Below are 26172 nucleotides of genomic sequence, written 5' to 3'. Positions count from 1 at the left end.
AAGAAAAGCGCGGACCTCGGTTTGGGTGGGTGGGGCTTGCCATTCCATAACAGTTTTGATCTTGGCGGGATCTACGTCAATTCCTCCTGCAGACAAGATATGTCCCAGGAATCCTACTTCCTCCAACCAAAACTCACACTTGCTGAACTTGGCATACAACTGGTGGTGCCTAAGGGTTTCTAGGACAGTCTCCAAATGCTGTTCATGTTCCTCTTCGGACTTGGAGTAGATGAGAATGTCGTCGATGAAGACAACGACAAACTTGTCCAAAAAGTTCATGAAGATCTTATTCACGAGGTTCATGAAATAAGCGGGGGCATTGGTTAATCCAAACGACATGACGTTGTACTCATACAACCCATATCTGGCGGTAAAGGCAGTTTTTGGGATGTCGGTGGCTCGGATCTTCAGCTGATGATAACCAGTCCGAAGGTCTATCTTTGAGAAAACTTTGGCTCCCGTTAGCTGATCAAACAGGTCTTCTATCTTGGGTAGGGGGTATTTGTTTTTGATGGTGACATCGTTAAGCTTACGATAGTCCGTACATAAATGAGTGTCACCATCCTTCTTGTCCACAAACAAAACTGGTGATCTCCAGGGGGATGCACTAGGTCTAATCAAACCTTTGGCTAGCATATCATCGATCTGCTTCTTCAGCTCCACAAGCTCTGTTGGGTTCATGCTATAGGCTCTCTGTGCTATAAGTCCAGTTCCGGGGAATAACTCGATGATGAACTCGATATCCCGATCCGGGGGCATACCGGGTAGATCATCCGGAAACACATCAGGGTATCGACAAACGACCCTGATTTGATCCAGAGTTGGCTTGGCTACACTTTGGTTGCAGGTAAATTTTCTGGGTAGTCTTTCAAATACATGTTCTACTAGGATACCGGTGCTGCTAGTCATGGTGATAGCTTTCTTGGCACAGTCAATCAATCCATGGTGTTTGGACATCCAGTCCATGCCTAGTACGACTTCCAAACCTTTGGTTCCCAGAATTACCAGATTGGCATAGAAATCTACATCATGGATTTTGATGGGTACATTTTTGCAAAATTTTCTGGCTTTGGTGGTTGATCCGGGAATTTGGACTATCATAACATGCTTCAGACTGAGAGGTTGAATTTTACTTGTTGATGCAAAGTCTTCGGTGACAAAAGAATGAGATGTTCCGGAATCAAACAACACTCTGGCAGGGATGTGGTTGACAGAAAACATACCCAGTACAACATCTGGTGCTTCCTGGGCTTCTTCGGCGTTCATGTGGAAGAGACGGCCGTTGCGGTTATTGGGGTTGTTGGGGGCGAACTTCTTGCCGGTGGAGACACGGCGTTGCTGCTGAGCAGGTGCAGCGGTGTTGCCTGCGAGCTTGGCGAGCCTCTTGGGACACTCGTTGGAGTAGTGTCCCACTACACCACACTCATAACAAGTGATGGTGGCCTTGTCCTTGGTCGCAACGGGGATGGCGTTGCTTCCAGTTCTGGGGGCGGTGTTGGTGTTGTTGTTGTTGTTGGGGGGGCTCTGGGCGGAGCGCGGTTGAAGTTGTTTTTGTTGTTGTAGTTGCTGTTGTTGTTGTGGCCTCCTGGCCTGGAGTTTCCTCCACTCCGGTTCTGATAACCGGGGCGCGAGTTCTGCATCTGAGGCTTGTTGTTGTTTCTCAGAGTGAAACCTCCGCTTGAGCTGGGGCGATACTTCTGGGCATTGCTAGACCCACTCTGGTGCATCATGCGGCGCTTGCGGTTCTCGTTGGCTTGGTTCAGCTTGCCTTCCATCTGGATGGCGGAGTCTACAAGGGCTTCAAGGTCGGCGAAGGGGATGTTGACGAGGACAGTCTGCATCTCATCATGCAGTCCGTTCAGGAACCTCTCCTGCCTCTTCTCAGTGGTGTCGGTCTCGTCGGGGGCGTACCTTGACAGTGTCAGGAACCTGTCGCGGTATTCTACCACCATCATGCGACCCTGCTTCAGTTCACGGAACTCATCCCTCATCTTCTTGATAAGACCTGGGGGTACATGGTACTTGCTAAACTTAAGCTTGAAGTCTGCCCAAGTCATGAATTGGCCTCCGTTCATGGCACGGGTGCTTGTCCACCATTCTCGGGCTGGTCCGGCGAGATAGTGGGTTGCGAACAAGACCATCTCGTTGGCTTCCACTCCAGCTACTTCCAAGTTGTTCTCCATAGTCTGGAGCCAGTCGTCGGCGTCGAGGGGTTCTTCAGTCTTGCTAAACACCGGAGGATTGGTGTTCTGAAAGTTCTTGAGTTTGGATCCAGGATGGTCATGATTTCCATGTCCTTGGTTGGCAAGGTTCTGCAGTGTTGCGATGTTGGCTTGGCGTTCAGCTCTTTCTGCCTCCCTGTCTGCCATCAGGGTTTGCAGCATTTGCATCATGGCATCGTTGTTGCGATTGGGAGGGGCCATCTGAACATAGAGAAGATCATGAGATAAGAGGGAAATTTCTATGGTTTATTTTGAGTAAGTTCATAAAACTTTAAAACTTGAAGTCTTTTCATGATAAACACAACATTCATTCATTCATTCAACAAACATTACAAACTAACACTTAACACTTCCAAATGGTTTTAAGAACCATTTTCTCTTGCTACGATACAACGGGCGGGGATACAACTCACACCTACATAAGTGAAACTAGTGCAACTACTCCTCATCCTCGACATCGATCGGGACGAAGTCGTCGGGTCCTGCCTCCAGGAACTCATAGTCCTCCTCCTCGGTGAACCCGTCCTCCTCAAAGTCGTCGTCGTCGCTCAGGAAGGCTCCTCCTCCCTGAAGGTCGATACCTCCGTCGTCCTCCTCCATCTCTCTAAGCTGATCCTCCTGGGCCTTGACAGTGGCCTCAAGAGATGCTATCTTGGCGCGAAGGCGCACAATCGTAGCGTCCTTCTTGGCACGCTGTTGGCGAAGGGCCTTGCGGTCGTTGTTGAGGAGCTTGATCGCCTCACCCTGCTCGATGATGTGAGCATGGGTCTGGTTCGCGTAAACGCGAGTGGCGTCGAGGTCCTTCTGAGTCTGGTAGAGCATGAAGTCCAGGTGCTCAGCATGGTGCCTCAACTGCGGGTGTGGCTGCAGCTCCATGGGCACTCCCATGGCATCACGCCTCACGAGATGCGCGAAGCGAGAAGCGAGGATGCGCACCACGTTCTGTCCACAGATACGTGCAAGTGCCTCCTGAAGGCCACGTGCGAGTCCATCGAGCCAGTTGCTCTCGCGGAAGGAGAAGAGGATCCTCTCCGAAGTGGGAAGCTCCATCTTGCCCATCAAGTCGGCAGTGATGATCCACTGCAACTCTCCTCCAGGCGTCTCGTCCACCTGAATTCCGTGGAACTCAGGGTGTGGGCGCTCGAGGAAGTCCGAGAGGGCGTTGAGGTCGTGCTCGAAGATCAGACTTTCCCCATTCCCAAGTTGGTAGAACTTGGTGTTGATGGGTTCATTCGGCTCCATCTGAAAGCGAAAAGGATGAGTAAGTTAGAGAGTGAACAAGTGTGGCAAAATTTTAAGTAGATTCAAATAAGATAGACATGATTCATCAAATTTTGGAAAGGTCTCAAAGACAAGAGTGTAAGTAAATTTTCACAAATATTCTCTTCATTTGATTTCAAAGTTAAGTTTTTCTGAACGTCCATTCTAACTAGGGTCTTCTAAGGTCAAACAATGTCTCTGATACCAACTTGTCAACACCCGGATTTTTAAGTCCGGATGCCTATTATGTCATTCATCGCAATCCCAGGAATATTGTTGTTGCGAGGCATAATAGTTAAGTATCATAGTCATCATTCATTACAAGCCATATTGTCTTACAAATTGGAATCACATGATCCATATTACACGAAAAGATGATCTAATGATCATCGAACAAACATAAGTTCATAGCGGAAGCGTAAAGATAAATGAACTCTCTAGTCCACAGGCCAACGCTTGACGTTGGAAGACTCCTAGTTGTCGTAGGCGTCTTGCTGGTCATCTCCTTGTTCATCTTCATACTCTGGCCATTTGAATAGCCAGGGACAAAGTCGTGAGTACGTTGAGTACTCGCAAACTAATACTAATGTAAATGCTAACAATTCTAGTAAGGGGTGCTAAGCCCTAGTTTATTTGCATAAAGCCAATTTTAGTTCGCAAGTAATTGAGAAAAGCCTTATTCATGTGCTAACTAACTCAAGTGGGAACATTAGTGTCATTCCCACCATTCAAGTGGTGATTTCAATTCAATTCACCACTTCACCATTCATTTCACCATCATTTTCAAGAATTTGACATCGGAAACTGTATGGCCTTTCCAACCGTCCGTAACCGTGGTCGCGGCTATTCGAATAGATTTACACTCTGTAGAGGTTGCACACTTGTGCCACAACATTTGATTTCATCCGTCGGGATTACCCCGAATCATCGTAACACAGTACGCGGATCATCAACCATAACCTTTCACTTACAAACCCTAGTATGAGCACCTCTCCCCATGAGCTTGGCCTCCCAGTGAAGACCAACTGTCAACCTGGGAACTGCACAGGGCTTGACCGTACAATTCACCTCAATTCACATCATTTCTCAACAACGGAGGCAACCTCGGCATAACCCTATGATGTGTGTTCAGAGGTAACTTATACTAAGATGCATAAATTTCCAGTTAAGCCCTACCCATAATCAGGTATTGTGGGGGTACTCAATATTGGAAAGGTATCGCATTCAAACCAATATCAGTTTTATCAAAAATCACCATCTTCTCTTGGTCATATTCACCTTCAAAAATCATTCAATGGAATGACTTCATCATTCCAAGGTTTCAAATTCATTTCAAGTCACATGTTCCCATCTAGAGTAGTCAAGTTTTAGTATTTAGCACTAGCACTAATCATGAGGGGTGCTAATCTTGCTTGGCTAGCTTGAGACTAACTTTGCTACTCTAGTAACCTTCTTTAACTTAGACCAAAGTTAACGATAAAAGTAACTCTTTGAATAAACAAGTAAAAACTTGTAAGGTAGAAACTTGGGATAGGCTTATGGTAAGAAAGGTAAGACTAATGGTGCCTTGCCCCAAAGGGCTTTGCACTTTGCAAGAATATTAGCTTGCCTTGGTAGTTCTCAAAATTCTCCTCCTCCTCCTCCTCTTGGTAGCAACCTTCTTCTTCCGGGTATTCTCCGGTGCTAGCGTCTAAATTTGAATACGAGTATAATCACTCAACTAATTCAATGGCTATTCCAAACATCACATATATCCACGCAAACTATTCTAAGCACACTATTTATATAATTAGGGTGCATTGGTTGTGTTTTTTGAGGCAAAATAATTTCCTCTCATTACATATGTAAATGATAGTTTCCATGGGGTTCTTCAGAAATAATTTCTTCTTATTGAAATCTTCTTGAGATTTAATTCCTCAAACAATCATACATGAATTTATGTTGACCTAAGTCAAACATTCATCATCATCATTTGAGAAAATGATTTAAATGAGGTAGACCACATCATACTATTTAATACTGCCTATTATGAATTAATATCTCCAAGCATTTCATATGAGATTATTTGACCAGGGGTCCAACTTCATATGGATGCATTTGAGACAAGATTTAAATGAAGTACATCACTTCATATAATTTGCATAATAGTTTTGGACAATATCACTTAAGTAAACTAGCCATATTGTCCACTAATTAAACTAGGGCATGATCATACAAAGTGATCACATCATTTTCTTGCAGAAACAATTAGTGTAAGTTAAATGTGAGCTATAGGAGTTGGAATTAACTAAATATCACTTTTGGTTGATTTTTAATATTTATTTGAATGTGAAAAAGTTCCTGCCTTCATCTTTTTATCATTTTAATTCTACAACAGATCTCAAGTTGGGACTAGTGGCATGTTGTAGAACTTTTCACTAGCTTTCCAACAATATGAAATTTGCTAAATTTGGCCAAGCCAAACAGATTCTATTAAATTCTAAAGTTAGAGCCAGTATTGAAATTGAATTGAATTGATTTAAACTAAATTTGAATTAACGGGCTGGCGGGAAACTAGTTTGGGCCGAATCCATTCAAACAGAGAGAAAACAGCCCATCAACGCATCTCGTGCTCGTGGGCCGCCTGACAGAGTGGGGGCCACTCGTCAGCGAGTTAAAAACCCGAATCGGTATGGATTACTCTGGTGCATTGGATTAGATCCTGATCGGACGAACGATAGTCGTCGTCTTCTCCGACGAGAGGGAGCTACTGGCGCGGCGAGCCTAAGGGGTCGGAGGGCTAACCGTGGGTCCGGCGAGCGGCGGCGGTGTTCCGTTCGAGGTTGTCGATGCAGGGGAAGAAGCCTGTAGCAGTGGCGCAGCTCGAGGAGGCCTGGATCAATGGCGATTTCACCAGGGCTTCCGCGGCTCCGATCGTTCGATTGGGCTTGCTCCGGCGTCGGTTCGATGGGTGGAGTGGTGGTGGAGAATCAGAGATGGGAGGAGAGGATGGTGTGGTGCTGGAATTGCTCAGGGGGGGCCTCTATTTATAGAGACGCATGTGTGTTGCGGGGTAGGGTTGAAGTCGACATGCTCGCGGCGATTCCGGTGAGCGTTGGGGCTAGGCGATGGCGCAGCAGTTTTCTACGCGTCCAGGCGAAGCTAGAGGTGGCGACAGCTTGGTCGGGTGGCGTCTGGATAGCGCGCATTCCTTCCATGTCTGCGGCGGCGTCTACGGGATCGTGTCATCGTCTCCGGCGGCGGCGGTCCAGGGTCGCTGTTCTGCGCGTGTCTGGTGGGTCTGAGGTGGCGCTGCGGTGCTCAACTCGTTGCTGCAGGGGCCAGAGTGAGAGGGAGCTGGTGGGGTGGCGCATGGCCAGTGATGCCCACGGCGTGCAAACACGCGACACGAGCGGCATCCTGGGATGATCTGGGCGCGCGATTTCCGGCGACGGTCGCCGTCGAGCTTGATAGTGGCGATGCTAGGCGGTGCTAGGGAAGCAAGGTGGAGCTCTGGGACATGGTGGCCGTGGATGGAGAAGAAAGGGGAGAGGGGTGGCTCGACATGTGGCATGTGGCCGGCATGGCCATGCCATAGCTTGCTATGCCTCTCTCCTTAGGGTTCCTATGCTGCATTTAGGGAGAGAGGGAACCAGGGGACCAAGTAGAGTAGTTTGGGGCAGGTTAGGGTTGAGTGGATCACTATTTGAAATAGTGTTGAATTGTTCCATATTTGTGAATTGCAAATTTTGCCCAAATTCAATTGAGTTCAAAAGGTTGCAAGAATTGGAAAGTGTGTGTTTGGTTGAGTTGTAAATGACCAGAGAGAATGATGTGTGGTGGTGGAATTTCCAAATTCAAAGAATTGCAAAAATTGCTAAGTGGGAGATTGTTCCACATAATAAAAAGTTCCAACTTTGCATGAGCATAGCATTTGATCCAAAGTGAATTTGGCATGGTGGTCTTTACCAAAGTTGTTCACCTTGATGTGCTCTTGGATGAGGTGCAAAGAATTGAGCAAGTCTAGTTTGAAAATTTTGAATTGCAAGGTCTCAAAGTAGGGATCAGACTAAAAATGGCAGATTTGACCATTATCATATGTGATCTCATTTTGAGTTTGAATTTCATTTGTTTTGTGTTTCTTTGATTCCAAAAGTTGTAATAAGTGTTTAGTAATATTATTCAACTAATGGTGAAGACCAAAATGGTCTAGGGTAAAGATTTACAAAAATGGCATAAACCATATGTTAGGGTTTTAGGGTTTTTATTCTTATTTGATTTCTTTCTCTTTTTGATTTATTTGGTTGGTGATCTTCACTTGATCACATTAGGGTTTTAGGGTTTATCACATAAACAATATAACACTCATCATGGCATATCACTCAAATGCACAAGTCCTATGCATGGCACTATATGAAATTTAAAAGTTTTTGTTGGTTTGAAATTTTGCTCTCTGGAATTCTTCTAACTTTCTTTTTATTGAAATTTGGGATGTTACAGTGGGGTAGGCCTGGAGTCCCAGCACATTATTTACTCCCAAATTTTCTGTTGGTACACGCGTTATAGAAGGTGATCCAGCTAATCTAGCCTTCAATCAATACTGCCTTCACTTATTTAGTACGGAGTGAATTCAGTTTCTCCCATTCTTTCGGGAATTCATTTTCCCCAAAAACCGAGATGCATCAGGAAATTTCCTACAGTATGATGGTTTATTGCAAGTGTTAAAAGAAAGCAGTGGCAAGTGTTAAGGAAAAGCAGTGTACCGGACAGCCACCGCCACCATTCACAACAGAGTGCTTCTTCCTCCTCCTCTGCTGTCCTCCACCGTGACAAAAAAGCTTCCACCAAGCACCACTACAAGCTACAGCCCATGAAGGCATGAACGCCTGCTGCCGCCAACGTGGCGCTCTGGATCTCCCCCTCTCAGGGGCCTCTGCCGCCAACAGCTGCTTGTTCCTCCATTAGATTGTTGTAATTACTAACTGTTCCCTTCCCATCTAGAACAAACAAAATGCATCAGTGAAAGACAGAAACAGCTGAGTAGATGTAGTAGCTAGACTTAGATTTGATGTACCATGAGATTGAAAACCGATACACGTCGAAATTCAGTTTTTTCAGAAGATCAACCTCTTCCTGTAGTGACATAAGAAGCACAAAATATCAGGGCGACATAATCATTTTTTCGCTCAAGAGAGTTTTCAGAAACAGAGGTGGCTGGCATTCGATTCTCGTGTACCTACCTTATAGAGGTGGTACTCATCTGTGGTCATGTTTGCATTCGCGTTTTCCACGATATTCCATTCCCTGTTCGTGGCAGCACAAAATAAGAATACGATGCTAGCTTCAGTAAATTCGTAATCTTTTACCTTTTTGAGACACGGTTGTTAGCGGCACCCACACCCCAGCTATTTGAGTCGATCGGTAACAGTAATATGTAGGATCTAGCTCAATTAACTCATGGAGCTCATGAATGATGTGATGCGTACCAGGCGTGTGGACGAAGGGGGTCTAGATGGAGGGCTCGCGGCCGCCTCCGGTGGCCATGCCCTCGACCTGGAATGCCAAAGTCGTCATCCCGAATACGAACACCTTGGGAAACTCCGTCCGGATCAGCCCGCCCGTGTCGACCGCCGCACGGGCGCGTCTCAAGCTGTCGCCGAGCAGCACGACGACCCCAGCGGTATCAACTAGCAGCAGCAGTGCAACGCCGTGGGACGACAGAGCAGCCACAGACACACCCATCTGAGCTAGCTTCCGACGATCGAGTGCGAGCAGCAGCCCAATCTCACGCTTGGCGGTGGAAGTGAAGTGAGCACTTCCTTTCGGACACCTGTCGTTGTGCTCGTGATGTGTCTTGCTCCTATATTTTTGCCTGTGGTTGGACCACTCGGTCGGTGAGCTGAATTGGCGAAACCAAAGAAATGTACTCTCTCTGCTCAATAAACAATAAAGTACGCCTCAACTTTGTATAAATTTAAATGTACTCCCTCCGTCCCAAAATGTAAGGCGTCTAAGGATTGGTCAAAAGTCAAACCTTACAAAATTTGACCAAATATTTAGACAAAAATATTTACATCTACAATATCAAATTGACATATTAAGAAAATATACTTTAGAGTGAATCTATTGATAATGATTTAGTATTTAAATATTTATATTTTTGTGTATAAACTTGGTCAAACTTTAAAAACATTGATTTTTAACTAATCCTTAGACGCCTTATATTTTGGGACGGAGGGAGTATTTGCTAATAGTTAATTTTAAAGACAGTATTAGGTGAGCCTCAAGGATTTGATTTCCTTGCCCTTGGTTCCCGTGCCGACAAGTTTCTTTTTTTATTCATGTAGCAAAAAAAATACCGATGTTTTTCTTTAGTCTAGCAAAAAAAGGTTCTCCCACGGAAGAAAAAAAAATTAGCGAGATTACTAGAGACCTCACCATAACCTCGCCAAAGATCTCTAAGCAAAAAAATGCTATTGTAGCAAACCCAACCTCGTCGGAGACATCAATGAAGAACTCGCCAAGGACATAGTAGCACAATTTATGTACTAAAATAGCAAAACAACAAAACAATTGCAACAAAAAATAATAATACTATCGAAGGATCACATCATTTTTTAATAGGTCTAAGGCGAAGTCCTTGCAATATCGCCGGCCTCCGATAGCACGTCGACTCCGGTAGGCAGAGCTGCCACCCCTCCCTTGCAGCATCGACACCACTGCATTGCAGCACCCATGACCCTAGCTGGTAGCACCGTCGTGCCACGTTGGCATCAGCATTGTCACGCCATGGTAGCACCACCATGTACCGTCGGTAGCAATGCCACTGTACCATGGCAACACCTCGCCCCAGCACTGGCAACAACATGTGATGATGACGCGCTCAGGTCCAGGAAGATGCAAGAGGCCAGAGATGTTCGGGGGAAGGAGGAGCACGTGCAGGGCGCCACGAGTGATCGCCTGCGTCAAAAGGAGTTGGGGCCGACCGGAGTTGCATGACAAGCTCGGCCCTCCCTTGACGATATCGGCACAGAGAAGCACGACAAGCTCAACCTCCTTGTGCACGACTCCTGCTAGCGCCGAGTTCGACCTCAACCTCAATGTCCTTGCCGCCTACATCTTAGTACGCGAAGGAGGAGTACTTGTGGGGTACCAGTGGCTGAATCAGGCGCACGACTAAGCGGCGGCAGCATGCGGCTAGGAAAAGCAAAGGCGCCTATCTGGGACAAGCAGAGGCGCGTGGCCGGAATTTTGGTGCCGTGGGATCTCCAGGGAACAAGACAAAGGAGGATATAAGATTCGTGTGTGGAAGCTAGAAAGGGACCAGCGTGGGCTAGCGTGAGAGGTCGTGTGTTGGCCTCAAGGACGCGTGTAGAGCAAGAGGTCCACACGATGGGAGCCCTCTGACACCTCCTGGCCTGGAGGTTGCATCGCTCACAGCCTCCGGAGGAATACAATCATTTTCCTAATTTTTATCACCGGTATGTAAAATGTACATTGGCAAAAGCTCCATGGATGGTGCACGGTATTGTGTACCTTAGCTATGCTTGCCCGGCCATGCTGTTAGGCCGTTGCTAGATTTCCATAGAATGCACCAATGAATTTCGTCGGCTATGTTATATAATAGGCTTGGAACAATATTAATACTATTAGCTTAATAAGTACCTATTTTCGGATATCTATGATACAATATTTGTTTCTCGGTTTGTGATTTATTATGGTATCGTGCGCCAAGAAGCCTGATTTAGTCAGTCATTATGGCCAGCAAATTGGGTTACCCAAATAGTATAAACCTTTTATACAATGTCAATGTACCCGTGTAGTTGCAAGCTAAATATCCCGTCGGACTCTCTTCTTTTGTGCATCAACTATGCGGCAACGCCATGTGACCATGTTCTCTTTTAACTTTAATCTGGCTCTCTTTTTTCCATCACTTGATTTTCCTCTTAATACCAAAAAAAAAAAAAACAGACGATAATATGCAACGTCTAATGATTTGTTTCCTCTTTGGCAGGAAAATTGCAACTTTCATATATTTTCCATGTTGTAGGGGTGCAGCCGTGTAATTACTTGGTATTTTGAAATTTTACTCTATTTTCCTCCTCTATGAACAAGTTCATCAATATCTCTGTTACGGCCATCGCTACCTTCCATTTCACAATATGTGCTTTCTTATAATGTCATCATGCAGATGCCAATTCATTTCTCTGTCCATATAGCTCTTGAAGGTTAGCATAGCTGTTTGTTTCAGGCTCAACGTGATGTAAGCCTTTGATTCCAGCTTTGCTTTTTTTTTTCCCAGGAGCCTTAGTTTTTAGTGTTATTAAATTATCATGAATGCCAGTACTGAATAAGACCTCACAGCTTTGAATGTATGAGGTAGCAATATTCTCATTCCTAGTAAAAAGAATATCACAAGAAGATTTTAGAAGGTCAGAAATGAAGAAAAGATTATGCATCACTGATGGTGGATAAGCAATTCCAAAAAAGCACATGTTTCAAAAAAATTCAGTACACAAGTCCCACTGTCAATCTTTACAAGTTCAAGTCAATATCTCTCAGTAACCATTATGCATGAGGTGCTTAAGGCATCATTACAGAGATAGGGATCATGTGGTTAAGTCAAAACATACAGGTCGTTCTGGGGATACACGTCTGACACCTACGTTCTGCAATTCCCTATCCTAGAAGAAGAATGTAATTGTTGGCTGGGTCACGGGAACCCTGACGTACCTCGACCCGCCCGCTGTGTATTAGTGCCGCTGACAACGACACTTGCTTCGTAGGCCACTGCACACTCCGAGCGCACGACCTCTTCCCCTACCGATCTGCACTTTGGCGGCGCAACTTCCGCTCCGACGCCGACCGTCGATTGATCTAGGCATTCTTGGCTAGGAACCCTAGTTCCTGATTCGGCAGCAGACCACCCCGTGAGACCCGAGCAGCAGCGCGATGAAGGCAGCGCGAATCGTGGCGGTGGGCGGCTGGATCGGGGCGAGGAGGTTGGGGCTAGCCGGCGGGGGTGGTGGAGAGAGTTGGAGGCGGGAGGCGGGAGGCGGGCACAGGATCGGTAGGCTGCGGCGGGCGGAGCTCCATGCGAGGCGAGTGCCGGCGGATTCGACCAATGGTGGTGTGGGTTGGGGAGGAAGCCCGTGGTTCTTGGGGTGGGGATCTGGGCGGCGGCGGGATGAAGGGGAGGACGCAGGTGGAGAAGAAAATAGGTGAAAGGGTGCGATGGCAGATTGCAGTAGTATGGATTTCGGTGCGAGGGTAAATTGATCTTTTGTCGCGATAACGAAAAATTTGGACATATTACTTGGTGGGCATAATAGGGAACATGTTCCTCCTTTTTAAATAGTGTAAATTTTAAATAGTGTAGATTTGTCACGAGTATCATGATCCGGAATTACGCTTTATGTCTCATTCTTTGGACAGATGAGGGTCTAATAGTAATTTCCTGCTCGAAGAGATAGATGGTACCTATGACAATAATTCGGTGCTAATCGAATTGCTATACAAGCAACTGCCAATATTTGGTACGTACGAACCCTTTTATACCCAAATCCGAATTTTGTTTTCAGTCTGTACATCCTATTTTTTATTTAAATCCATCCAAGTGTATTTGTCAAAGTACTGGGTTTCTCCCATTCAAAAAAAAAAAACTTGGTTTTCTTTGGGGTAAACTTCAGCCCATCTTTAGGCCCAACAGATCCAAATGTAAAATATTGAATCAAATAATTGCTCTTATGCAACTTTTTTTTTTGAAGTAAGATCACATAGATTAAGCAGCAGGCCGCCTCATTAAAAACCTTCTAGTCCCCTTCGGTACCCTGGTAAGGAAAAGAGTGCGTAAGAAATCTGCTGCCTCAAGAGTTACACGGTGTTCTTACAATCATTTGCAATCAACTCCCTAATACACTCCGGAGTCGAATTGCAGGTGAAACCACAAAACCCTGACTTAGCTAACCGGGCTAACACATGTGCAGGGCTATTACAAAGGCGATCAACTTTAGTTACAGAAATATCCCTATATATTTTCAGCAATTCTCTACCTTCAAGAATAAGGGGCCAGCTCCTAGATAGGTCGGTGTCTACCGAACCCAAGGTCTGGACCGCTCTCAGACAGTCCGATTCAAGAACTGCTGGCCAACACTTCAGCGAGATCAGACACTTTAGACCCTCTAAGCATGCCTGGATTTCTGCTTCCTCAGCACTACCACAGTTGGGAATACATTTCCACTCTGAACGTATCACAGAGCCCTCATGGTCACGAACAATGATTCCCAAACCTGCGTCTTTTGAATGAGAGTTCCAGCCATCATCAACATTGGCTTTTAACGTACCCTCAGCCGGAGCACTCCATGACGGAGTCGAGCTTGCATGGGAATTTGAAGCAGTGGTAAAAGAGATCTGATAGTTTGCTAGAAAATTCACCGAGGCCGTTATAGTGGCTTTGCCATCTCCATGTACTACGTTATTGCGATGATGCCACACCCGCCATAATAAAAATAGGACCCGTGATCGCATGTCAGGGGGTAGCTGTTCAAGGAGGTGAAGCAGCCACTCTTTTCCAGTCACGTTGAATGCAGCATCAGTCGGCAGGGGCCAAATCGTGCGCATCTCCTCTCGCAGCGCCTTTGCCAATGTGCAATGGATCAGAGCATGATGGACAGCCCTCATCCTCCATCCCACATATGGAGCAGACAGGATCAATTTTATGTATACGTCGGTGTAGGCTATCTTTCACAGCTAGAGAATTTGTGGCTGCTCTCTAATCTCTATGCAAAAATGCGGACTTTCTGGGGTACATCCGTCTTCCAAATCGTGTCCCAGATACGACGATCACCCGTAGGTTCTGTACTAGACTGTCCTTGATCCACCTCCTGGACATTCAGTGTCCCAAGGCGATAGGCTGATCGGACGCTGAAAAGGCCGTTGCTCTCGCCGCTCCAAGCGATGACGTCATTGGTGGCTCGTGCGGACAGCTTTGTACTGAGAATACATGCTGCGTCTCGCGGGTGGCAACAGGCATGTACCGCCTCCTCATCCCAAAGCCTTGTATCATGCAAAATAAGTTCTGAGACCCACCGCTTGCGAGAAATTCCCCGGCGTCCTTCCACTTTAGGTGCATCCAGTCTATGTAACCAATTATCCCTAAAAATCTTTACTTTAGTGCCATCACCAATTCGTCATACTATGCCTTTCTTGAGTAGTTCCAGCCCATGAAGCACGCCTTGCCAAGTTTGGGACTGGTTTTGGATGAAGGCGGTGTTTAGAAGATCACCAGCCGGAAAGTATGTATACTCTCATGAATTTCTTTACCAAGAAATGGATGAGCTCGTTGCAATTTTACTGTCATCCTATCTGTTTCCTTTCTCATACAAAACTGACTAGTGAAATAAATATTACAAAAATCACAAATGTCAACTTTAGTTGCAATAAGAACCATTTTTATAGTAATTCTAGTGACAACGTACATACAGAAATCATGCATTTTGTACCGACGAAGGTATCAGGATCATATTATCTTCATATGTAGGATGTTGCACAAACTTACACCTTGGAATACGTATACTGTCATCCATTTCTGTGATGCACATACTCATTATCATTGATCGTTAAAACGTGTCATATTATGAATTTAAGATCTAACTGCATCCTACGTGGGTGAAATGTTAACTATATGATAGGTTACAATTATCAAACCATATAATGACAACCCCAACATACACACAAATATGCATTGATCGCAATGTTTAAAATAGCCGGCTACAGGATATAGCCGCGGCCTCCCCAAACAGCTATAGCCCGGCTATAGCCTGGCTATAGCCGGCTATTTAAGGATTTTAACACCTTTTAGCGGGCTAATGCAGTTAGCCGCACCATGCGGGAAAAGGCTATAGCGGGCTATAGCCCGGCTATAGCCGGCTATTTTAAACTATGATTGATCGGCTAGTGCATCATGTATAATCAGTTATGGCAAGTATCTGGACCAACTCTGAGATATTTGGAGATCCTGCTTGCACCGTAGCCAAGGGAAACACCCACTGTTTTTATGGCGTTATACTCTACCGCTTCATGTATTGTATTGTTCTTGAAATTGACAGCAACCACCCATGCTGTGTTCTCACTATCCCAATAGTGGATCTTGGCGAGGCAGTACACAACATCTTTGTCTTGAAGGCTCAAGTTGGGTAGGCCCATGCAGAGGCTCTGCAGATTCGGTTGAGCCGTATGAGCGTTAGCTTGAAGCTTAGAAGATCCCAAGATGCTGGCTGAATAGACCTTGTGGTCCAAGTGCCATGCATTCGAGGGGCTATTGATTTTCATGCTCCATTTGGTGGCACTCCATCCACCAATGGTGTCGTCGTCGTTTATTTGATGGCGCATCTCGACGTAGTTGATGATGCAGCCATCGAGGATGGCAACATCACGAACTGTTCTTGGATCGGGCAGTTTCTCGATCGGCTGCGGCAGCCTAACAACACGGAATTCAGGGGTTTCAGCGAGCACATCGCAGAATATGATGTCCCGCGAGAGATCGGCCCATGCCACCACTTCTCCGATGGTGATTGTCTTGCACGTAATGTGGCCATGGTATGCTGCTGGCGCCTGAACCCGCTTGGCGCTCCAGCGCTCTGTCTCAGAGTGGTACATCCATAGAAGCGAAGGTGATGCATACCCAAAATCGCAGGCTCTTGCGACAATGACATACTCACAGTCGCTGCAGTCATGTTCTTGTTCGCTGGTTGCATGGGGGCGGAGGGCGAAGCCACTGCTGGTGCTACTATGGGGGTGGAGGGCGAAGTCGTCTTGCCTGCGGACGGGGTCGCGGCCTTGTTTTTTTTTCTTAATTACAATCGCGGACAATGGCAAACGACGGTCCGTTGAACTCTAAGACGGCACCGGGGTGCGGGAGGTGCTTGAGCGACGGAGGGCGTCGAGGGGTGCCGGAGTCGTAGACGAACCAGTGCCGACAGCTAGGTCGGAAGAAGTCGGATCTACATTTACCGATGATGAGACAGAGGAGCACGACGCCGCCATCCGTCTCGGAGGCGATGATCAATGGATCGGTGACGAAGTCTGTGTGAGCGTATGCGGTGGCGTGGACACAGTAGTAGGAGACGAGCGGCGGGGGGGCGGTGCAGAAGGTGACCTTGATAGTGCCCTGGAGGTCGGGGGCCCTGGTGTCGCAGGAGGCAGTGGTGACGTTGTCTCGCTCGATAAAGTACGCCTTGTCATCGATGAGGACGAACTCTGGCCTCGGGAAACCGTCCTCGTCGGGGTAGCCATGATCAGGAGGACTCAGCAGCGGGCGGTCCATAGAACGCCGCAGTGACTCTTTAAATTCTTTTTCTTCCTCCTCGTGGCAAACCTCTTCTTCGGCTTCCTCCTCCAACACGAAGAGGAAGTCGTCATCGTAGTTACTTCTTGGGATAAAGTAGGCCTTGTCCACGATGTCGACGAACTCTGGCCTCGGGAGAACATCCTCGTTGGGGTAGCCATGATCAGGAGGACTCAGCCACGGGCAGTCTATAGATCGCAGCAGCGCCTCTTTAAATTCTTCGTCCTCCTCCTCACCGCAAACCTCTTCTTCGAGTTCCTCTTCCAACAAGGAGAGGACGTCGTCGTCGTAGCTTCTTCTGGGGATAAAGACAGTTGGAGGCATGGCTACTCCCCTCGTCGGCTGGAGATCCATGTTTCGCTTGTCGATTTAAGTATAGACGAAGAGGAGGAGTGGCTGAATCGGAGTTGGAGACGGAGTCGAGATCAGCTGATTCCGGGGCCGTAGAGGAACCAGCCGCTGCCTCTTTCCGTCTCTCTCTCTGTTTGGTTTCCATGGTGCAGACGCGCAGGGCAAGTGCCGTCTCCGAGCTGTCGACGATAGCGCTCGCCGCCGGAAGAACCGGAACCACCGTCCTCCCACCACCGTTGGATGCGTAGGGCGCCGGGGCGAACTCCCGCACCGTTAATAGAGACTGACCACCACCAGCATCGCGGGCCGTAGCGGCGTGGTGACCACCGTTGTCGCGCCGCGCCGCCGCCGTGGACAGTTGCACATCCGTGGTCGTGTGCGCCGCGCGTGCGTCCCACAGCGGCGCCGCCGACACCTGCGTGCCTGCGCGAGCCTTGGCTCGCCGCACACCCGCATCGTCATGGCTGCCCCCGGGAGAGAGTGCGCCGCCAGTGGTTGCGCGCCGTGGCTCTGCATGTGGTTGCGCATCCCCGCGGTGGCAAGGCCACCCGTGCGCTGAGCGTGTCCCGCCTGGGCTGCGCTGCTGCTTGCGCGTGCTGGCGCTCATGAGACGTCCTCGTCGAGTTACTTGCCGACTTTTCCATCTTCGGTTCCGCCCCTCTGTCCGGGGCAGTGCGCGGCGTAGAGGAGTCAGTCCTGGCATGTGCCCGACCTCGCCGCACCGCAGGCACACCGGGCCGGTGAGGCAGTCCGTCGGACGATGCCTCGGCTGCGCGCAGAGAAGGCACATGCCATCGTCTTCGCATGCAACCTTCTTCCCTCCACGGTGGTCGCGCGCACGCTTCCTCTTCGCATGCTTCATGCTTGGGCTCCTCCCAAGGGCCATTGTCTCGCACGTTCTCGTCTAGCGGGTCTTCCGAGTCGTCCAGCTCGTCCAAGGCTCCTGGGTGGACCTCCGAGCGCATCTCATGGCGGGCATGGGAACCCTCGGGTGCCCTCAATTCTCTCGCGACACCGGCTGCTTCCCTGCGAGCACATCCCGGTAGAACCTTGGGGAATCTTCTGAATCAGAGCCCACACCGCCACGCCACCTGTCCTTGCGGCCGCGCGGCGAGAGCTCCCCGTCGACACATTGGGTGGGGGAGAGGGAAGGGGTGGGTGATGGCGGGGTGGAGGCCATGGCCGTCCGGGGGTGGGGCCGTTGCCGGAGTGGCGGACGTACGGTGGGTAGGGTTGCTCGCCTCGGGTGCTCCCGCGCTCTCTCTCCCAAACGGTAGGAACGTTAATATGCACTGAAATCCCTACGAATCAATCCATGATGAATGACAACACATTGACTGAATTACTACTACAACACATTGACTGAAATCCCTACGAATCAATCCATGATGAATGGCAACACATTGACTGAAATCCCTACGAATTAATCCATGATGAATGACAACACATTGACTGAAATCCCTACGAATCAATCCCAGCTATGGTAGCCAAATTTAAAACTTTTAGGCTAGGGCATCTCCAGCGCCCAGCGCATTTCAGACGCAAAGTGATCACGCGTTTGTTTGTGTCTACCGTGGACCCGAAATTAGCCTTCCAGCTATGACCAACTGTTTGCGTCTGGGGTTGCCCGGCCCAGCGGACGCATTTTACTATTTCCACATTTTTTATATTTTACATAGCGTTAAAAATATGGAACATAAAACCATAAAAAGGGCATGGCTTGATAAAACTCTTACCCTAGCATACTCCTCACCATCGTGGGCTGATGGGTCGGGTCGACGATGTCCGGGATCGCCCATGGCTAGTTCGGAAGCGGCGGAGTATATGCTGATGCGGCCGGTGGTGGAGGTGGAGGTGGAGCACCGCTAGTGCCCACGAAGGCAGAGGTGGTGGAGGAAGCGACACCGAGTACTGCAGCGCCAGGTTCAACGCCTCTTCCTTCGAGAGGCCTAGCGGCATGAGGGCGATGACATACTAGGGCATCAACGGTAGTAGATGCAACATCTCCAATATGAGGATGCCGAGCCTCGTCGCCTCATCCTCGGCCAGATCCTCCGACACCTTGATCTGTCTACCCTCCTGCCGCACCATCTGGAACGCGTGGAACACGCTAGCGACGAAGTCCTCCAAGTCATCCCGTGGCGGACGTGGTGGAGGTGGCGGCGTAGGTGCCGGTGTACGCGGCCGCCGCGTTAACTCCCGCCGCGGCTGTGGCGGCGTGCCAAAGTTGAAGTCCTTGTCGACGAGGAAACCCCCCTTCCACCGCTTGTTGAGCACTACGTGCTGGTGGTGGTAGTTGTCCCACATGGGGGACTCAACGGTGAAGTCGGGGTCACAGAGGAGGTCTGGCGGGAGGATGGCTCGCCGGCGCTCGACCTCTGCGTCTTGCTGAGGGCCGTAAAGCGGCATTGGCAGGATGGGCACCCGCGCCTTGCTGAGATTCACCCTAGCCATCGCACGGCATCTACTTTGCGTACAACATCCGCGCGATGGAGGAACCATGGGGTGTGGTGGGGGGGGCGGGGGGGGGGGGGGGGCTCACCCGCTTCTTCTCCTCCGCCGGCTACATATCTAGTATACCGCAATTACCAATCTGCTACCTTTGTTTCGAAATATAAGCCTTTTTGAAAAGCTAAACTAGCTTTAAAAATTGTTTTTAAAAGCTAAGGTTTAGGTTTTGGAAAAGAGGTAATACCAGTGTACTTAATTAATTCTCGCAGACTGCAATTAGCAAATGACAATACAGAATGTGGTGTAGAGGAAGCAGCTGGGCACATATATGACAGCTTTGCTGTTTTGGTGGTGGTTATACTATTGTTGCTAAGATGTGAGTACCGTAGGGAGACTTCTTTTATTAGTTTTCTTTTTTTTATTATGTGTATTAGTACTACTATTAGGGTATAGCATTGTTGCAGAGGCTAGATGTTATTGGTATCTATTAATATTAATATATTTCATTTATCTAAAATATATAACAGCTTTACGAGCGATGACAAGGCCGGCGCCGTCAGATCGACTGCAGCTTGATCGACCTCGGTGAAAAATGGTGGTGTTTTTGTGGGATCTGGTGCAGACCAGAGAATCTTGGCGCTTACTAAAACATGGTTCCATGTGTGAGGGAACTGGGAGCAGCACGGTTGTGTTCTGATGAAAGTCCATTATAGTGAAAAAAGTAGTACTCCCTCCTGCCTAAATACGCGGGAAAAAAAGGTATTCTCGAAAAGTAGTAGTAAAGATGGGCGTAAAGGCGCGATTGTCACACACGCAGCACAACAGATCTGTATCTTCTTTTTCATCTGAGAACCTACAAGGCTACAAGTGATCTGTCAAATAACTTGGTGTAAAAGCCTAAGTTTTGGGACGACTAATATCTAGGATCAAGTTGAGCCAGGCCCAACAATCCAAAATGGAAAAAATAATCAAATCATATAATCATTCTGTATGCAACTTCTGCGCCAAGTTTGAAGCACAAATATCTGTACTCGATTAAATACCCACCAGGATTCTTTACCAAGGAGCTCATTGCAAACAATAAAAATGGAGGAGTCCAGCTGTATCCATAAAGTCAATGTCATTGCAGCAAATTACACTACACAGCTACATATTATACCATTTTTTTAGGGAAACCTATTATGCCATAATAAAAATTACTGCATGAGGATTAACGCCTTTTATCCAACACCACACCCCTGAGCCCAACAAGAGCAGATTACAACTGGGCGATTACAACAGGAGTTAAGCTAACAGAATGACCCACTTTACTTGAGGATGAGATCCAAACAAAAAAATTATGACAACACACAGACGCATCTAGCTATCACACGCTTTTTTTGTTTGTTGCCGGAATAACCTAAGCTATCCCGTGAAAAAAAAACAAATAACCTAAACTACATTTACAAGAAATAGTCAGGCGTTCTTCGAGTCACGTCAGGCTCTCCTCTCCGTGGGGCAGGCTCGAACTGCAGCCACAAGATCACAAGCATGGCACATATCAAGAAAACTGTCAGATCAAAAGATGGCAGCTACAGCTATGACAGAACAAGAATTTACCTGGATGAAAGTATGCTCCCTGCAATCATCCACCTCCAAGATCGACGCCATGTTACCGCAGCGGTAACAATAGTTAGGTGCACTAAATATTGTCACAACCTTTTGCTCCTGTTTTATTCAAAAGGGCATTAGTGACACTGGATGCAAAATGAACCGCAGTTGAATTAGCTCAGAAAAGCAATGATTACGTGTGCCCAGTTGAATCCCTCCATAACCAACTGATGAGCTCTTGATATTAACTTAAGGCCATTGGTATGGTTAAATTGTTCTGAAATATCCTGAAAAAAGAAAACCCAAATGTCAACTCAAGCAAAGATAGCAAAAACAGTAGGAAATAATGTCATAAGCTAAACCTGGCCAAATGTGTATCCAGCACCACGTGGTGAAATGCCCCAACCACATCGGTCATCGGGATCAGACCATAGAAGGTCACACATCGGCCCCTCGTGAGGGACTTCTTGGACACGATCAAAGCTTCGAACGTTATCAAGTGTCTCGATGGATGGTGATAGTCCACCATGCAGACAAAATATCTCCGACTCAACCTAGTATAATAACAATACAAGATGTTAAATTTAGGGAAGCAATTTTTTTCAAAAACCTAAATCATAAACACACTAGTCATGCTTCTCAATATAAAATCTCAATAGTACGAACAAAATGAGCATGTTTTTTAACAATGTTGGTCAAAACTAGATGCTAAGAGGTCTTAGAATCAAGTCTAAACATTGCAACACTTGGTGCTAAGAAAAAAGATTCTCCAACCGGTTCAAGTACTAACACCTTGTTGCAGTACAGAGTTGACCCCTATGTCCTCGCTAGTTTCTGTGGGTGAAGTGGATGGAGAATGGATAAACAATTCTGACTAGCAGGCCCAAAAGTTGGTGCTAAGAAAGAAAGACCTTGCAGCAGTCTTGGCTTTGTAGACTCGGTCACATGTGGCATATTTCTAGTGCGTCCTAAATATCCAAGCTACAGCAACCAAGCTTAACTTTTTCAGGCAGGGCAATCTCAAAAATAGAAATGTGTAGTTCCAGTTCCGTCATACACACTACATTCTTATCTGTTTCCTATCTCATACAAAAATGACTACTGATAGATACATCACAAAGTCAACTTGGATTCTTTCAGTGGATCTGACACAAAACTAGGTTGCAGTAATTTATTTGATAAACCTCTGAAATAAATGTGCTTATTACTACAAAGAAATGTGCAGAGCATGCCCAAACAGACAAAGTCCTAATCTAGCAACAGAATAAACAAGTACATGGGGACGTAAGAAAAATAAAATTGATATAAGAGTTGGCAAGATGAAATTGAGCTGATACTAACCAATGCTGTCAATGGTAAATAGTCAAAAAGATCCGTGAAGGTTTTCCATACATTGGCACTTCCATACCTGCAACAAACAGGTCAAATAGTTTGGATGTAAGATCTAGCTGCAAAGTGTCCATGAAACTAATCAGGGAAAATCGAGGATCAGTTTTATCAAAGATGAAAGGGATTCTTTGACATGCTACGTAAAATGTTCGTCAATCCTTATGTAAGAAACTGTACTAATCTTCGATAGACTACAGATATCTGATCTATTCTGACATAATAAAAAAAACAATGTGCCGCTTGCATCACTTAAAACAAAGGGAACAGGGATGGATGTTATTTACTTCCGTAAGCACTCGTCATAAAATCCATAAACTTGAGTGATCTGCAGGATGATTAGAGTTCATTGCTCAATAATATATTATATACAAAAATTCACAGAATATGAACACAAAATAGTTTGATTATATCTTATAAAATTGTACCTGTCTGCTCTCGTGATTTCCTCTAAGAATTGTAATTCGCTGTGGATAGCGAATTTTCAAAGCCACCAGAAGCTGTTTAATTTCAAGAAAATGTTAGCACTTCAGCTTCAAAATAACTTCTAAAGAAAATGGTGCTGGTTAGTAGTCCTACCGATACAGTTTCAACAGAATAGTAACCACGGTCCACATAATCTCCCATAAATAGGTAGTTTGTATCGGGACACTGGTGATGATAACCATAGAAAAACAAGCTGACATAAGAATCGACTGATTCAGGGTGAAGTGCAAGAAATAGGAGGAATCATGGGAATAAAAGGGAAAGAACAAGGCTTTTAAATGAAAGATAATACCTTCCCACCGATCCGGAATAGTTCCGCAAGATCATGAAACTGACCATGAATATCACCGCATATAGTGACAGGACTTCTCACAGGCTGAAAGGGAGGTTTAATTTTAAGATGATGGCAAAGATCAACTAGACCAACAGCGAAAAAAAAAACATTTTTTGACATCTACAATACATTGTCACGCTTGTCTAAAATTCAAAGCTCAGATACTCATGTACTGATATAATTCAATCTTTACTTTCTAGATCAATTCCACTAAGAAAATAACTAGAGGAAGATTTGTATCACAACCAAACTTTCTAAATTTCAAGTTACAATGATGCAACATTGAGTACTCATTTTGATAGTAGTGCAACTTCCATTTGACTAAAACCTAGAAGAAAAATCCATTTGTTACCACAAAGTTGACCAAAGAATCCTTTGAGGTTGCACTAAAACTTAAATTGCATTATAACATGTCTAGACAGATTTCCTCCTACATCAATAAAGTTAACAAGATTGTGGATGGCACGGGAGATTGACTTTCTGGCTTAATATAGAACGTCTGATAAACGTGCACTCGCTTTATAGCTAACAAAAGGGCATGAAATGAAGTTCATAAGATTGAGTTGCTGGTTTAATATAGAACATCTGATGGCATACCTGAACATTGCTTTCCTCCATGAGAATCTCTTTAGCTTTCTCACACAGTGCTTTCAGCTGCAAAAGAAATGTTTATAAGGTGAAGATGACTTGTGAGACGATAACAAATTAATTCTTCGAAGTGCCAAGAACAACATAAATCTGGTACACATTTTGGCCGTATTGGTCAGGGTCAAAAATGAATGCCAAGGCCGCCTATATCCGCAACTATAAAAAGAAACAGGTGTTGGTATTGAGATCCTCGCTTACGCATGTCGATTACACTATTTTACACCAATTCCTAAAATGCACGCTCCACGGAGGAGATGGGCACTGTAACATTACACAATTACATTTAGATTTTCCTAGTAGTACATCGAAACCAGTAGCAAACTAATAAACATTTGATGTATAAAATGAATGCACCAGCAACCTAGTACACCATTAAAGCTCCATTCTTTTCGATTAAGAAAAAGCGGGCAACGGATCCGTCCGGCCTGCCGATCCGGCAGAATCCACCCGGGCCGGCACAAGAAACATCCAAAATCAAACAGCGAGAAATCGAAAGCAAGTATGCGGTGAGGAGAGCCGGACCTTTGGCTCGGCGAGGGGCTTGCACTGCAAGAGCTGCTCGATCTCCTCGTCGAGGCCGCCATGCGGGTTCCCCATCCTGTCCTCCCCCTCTTCTTCGTCCCCCCGGCCGCCGGCGCAGCGAAGCCTGACACCAGATCTACCGGGAGAGGCGACCGAGAGAGGAGGGGTGGACGAGGAGGAGGAGGCGGAGGAGCGAGAGGTGCGGAGAGGCGGAGGAGGAAGCGGTTGAATAGCCAAGAAAAAAGATATCTTTTTTAGTTGCCTCGGCGCTCGGGTGGTGGTGGTGGTGGTGGTGATGATGCGTGGCGGTGGCCGGCCGGTAACTCTGAGGTCGGGGTTGGCCGTGGAACGGGTCCGCGGGCCGGATCCACGAATTACACCCTGTTGTTGGTTTCCTACGCTCGTCCAGGCTTACTGCTTCGCTGCATCAAAGCATGAGATAATAATAATCTGATCAATCTATACTACCTCCGTTTCATCGATGAATAAGAATTACGTAGTACATTTTTTAAGTCAAGCTAAGCAGAGGTTAACTGGACTTTTAGAGAAAAAAAACTATCAACAAATATGTTAGAGTATCATATAAAATCAAATGAATTACTGTATTTTTTTTATTATCAACAAATAAGACTTAAATTTTGTATTTTCAATGTTAATGAAATTTTGTAGAAACTTGGTCAAACTTTAGATTTTCAAAAATAATGTAAGATTTATTTATTGGAATGGAGGTCTAAATAGGAGCGGCCCACTAAGTTCAATTATTTCAAGCATGCCACCTCGCTTCCTTTAGTTTTTGTATTAGTTCTATGCCACGCCAATCCGTTTCCGTGTAGACATGCATGTGCCTAGGCACCGGCACTATCAAGTAGGGGCAATTTAACATGAAACCAAAGGTTTTAAGTTCATTTTACTTTTTCCCTGCTATGTTCATGTTTTGTTAACGTCCTAGCCGAGTGTTTGTCTCCTTCGTTCAATAAACCATGATTCACGTGCCAACATCTCGATCAATGGCCATGAAGGCGATCTCTTTTCCTCTACGGCTCTACCCCACTATTCTCACAAGAAACTGTTGCACATGGAACTGATGGAGGAATACGATACGGTGGCGTAAATTACCCCTATGAACTCTATGACGTGCCTCAATTTTGTTTTCAGCAACGCGTCGTGCTCCAACGGGGAATCACAGGCCCGTCCTATGTACCTCCTCTCCGCCCTCCTCGCTTGCGCTTGCGGCCCTAAAGGACGACGTCTTCTTACTCCAGAGCGACGTCTACTCACTTTGCCTCCTAAGAGCAACTCCAGCCGTTGGCGCTCCCCACGGTCAGATCTGACGCTAAATAGCGTCGGATTGGATGGAACTTTGGCATGGGGGGCACCGAAGTTTCAGCCATCTCCCCAGGTAGACACCTGGAGATCGACGTTTTTATCTTAGTTTCACAAATAAACGTTACAGTTCGGCGAATTTGACAGATTTTGCCAACATTTGGCTTATTTTTACAAATAAACGTTACAATTCAACAAAACAAGCAAATAATTTGACAAGTTTTCAAATAAATTAAATGAAAACTAGTTGGTGTTGCCTCTAAACCTCCATATGT

The 26172-nt window shown here is 46.4% G+C and overlaps 1 protein-coding gene across 2 annotated transcripts; it reads right to left on the bottom strand.

The window, feature by feature from the left end:
* Positions 1 to 20711: 20711 nt before the first annotated feature.
* On the bottom strand, positions 20712 to 24861 carry LOC127302154 (serine/threonine-protein phosphatase PP2A-2 catalytic subunit). Of its 2 annotated transcripts, none has more exons than XM_051332551.2 (11): positions 24575 to 24861; positions 24002 to 24058; positions 23363 to 23446; positions 23164 to 23235; positions 23013 to 23084; positions 22872 to 22912; positions 22540 to 22606; positions 21561 to 21752; positions 21396 to 21485; positions 21208 to 21315; positions 20712 to 21116 (listed from the first exon to the last, which is right to left on the bottom strand). In XM_051332551.2, exons 1-11 carry the CDS (start codon positions 24647 to 24649, stop codon positions 21051 to 21053), a joined length of 924 nt encoding a protein of 307 aa, XP_051188511.1. In that variant the 5' UTR covers positions 24650 to 24861; the 3' UTR covers positions 20712 to 21050. The 2 variants fall into 2 exon arrangements, with proteins under 2 accessions (XP_051188511.1, XP_051188512.1); XM_051332552.2 differs by having other exon boundaries at positions 23164 to 23263; positions 24575 to 24660.
* Between the last annotated feature and the right edge of the window lie 1311 nt (positions 24862 to 26172).

This window comes from Lolium perenne, chromosome 5 (assembly GCF_019359855.2).
Source record: "Lolium perenne isolate Kyuss_39 chromosome 5, Kyuss_2.0, whole genome shotgun sequence".
NCBI lineage: Eukaryota > Viridiplantae > Streptophyta > Magnoliopsida > Poales > Poaceae > Lolium > Lolium perenne.
Note: the sequence above shows the minus strand (reverse complement) of the source record. Positions and strands in the feature narration are given on the sequence as shown.

Coding starts and splice junctions, on each gene's coding strand:
- LOC127302154 (XM_051332551.2), bottom strand. CDS start 24,649: ATGGGGAACCCGCATGGCGGCCTCGACGAGGAGATCGAGCAGCTCTTG. Junction 23,085..23,163: donor ATTCTGTTGAAACTGTATCG/GTAGGACTACTA, acceptor GAAATTAAACAG/CTTCTGGTGGCTTTGAAAAT. Junction 21,753..22,539: donor ATTTACCATTGACAGCATTG/GTTAGTATCAGC, acceptor TTATTATACTAG/GTTGAGTCGGAGATATTTTG.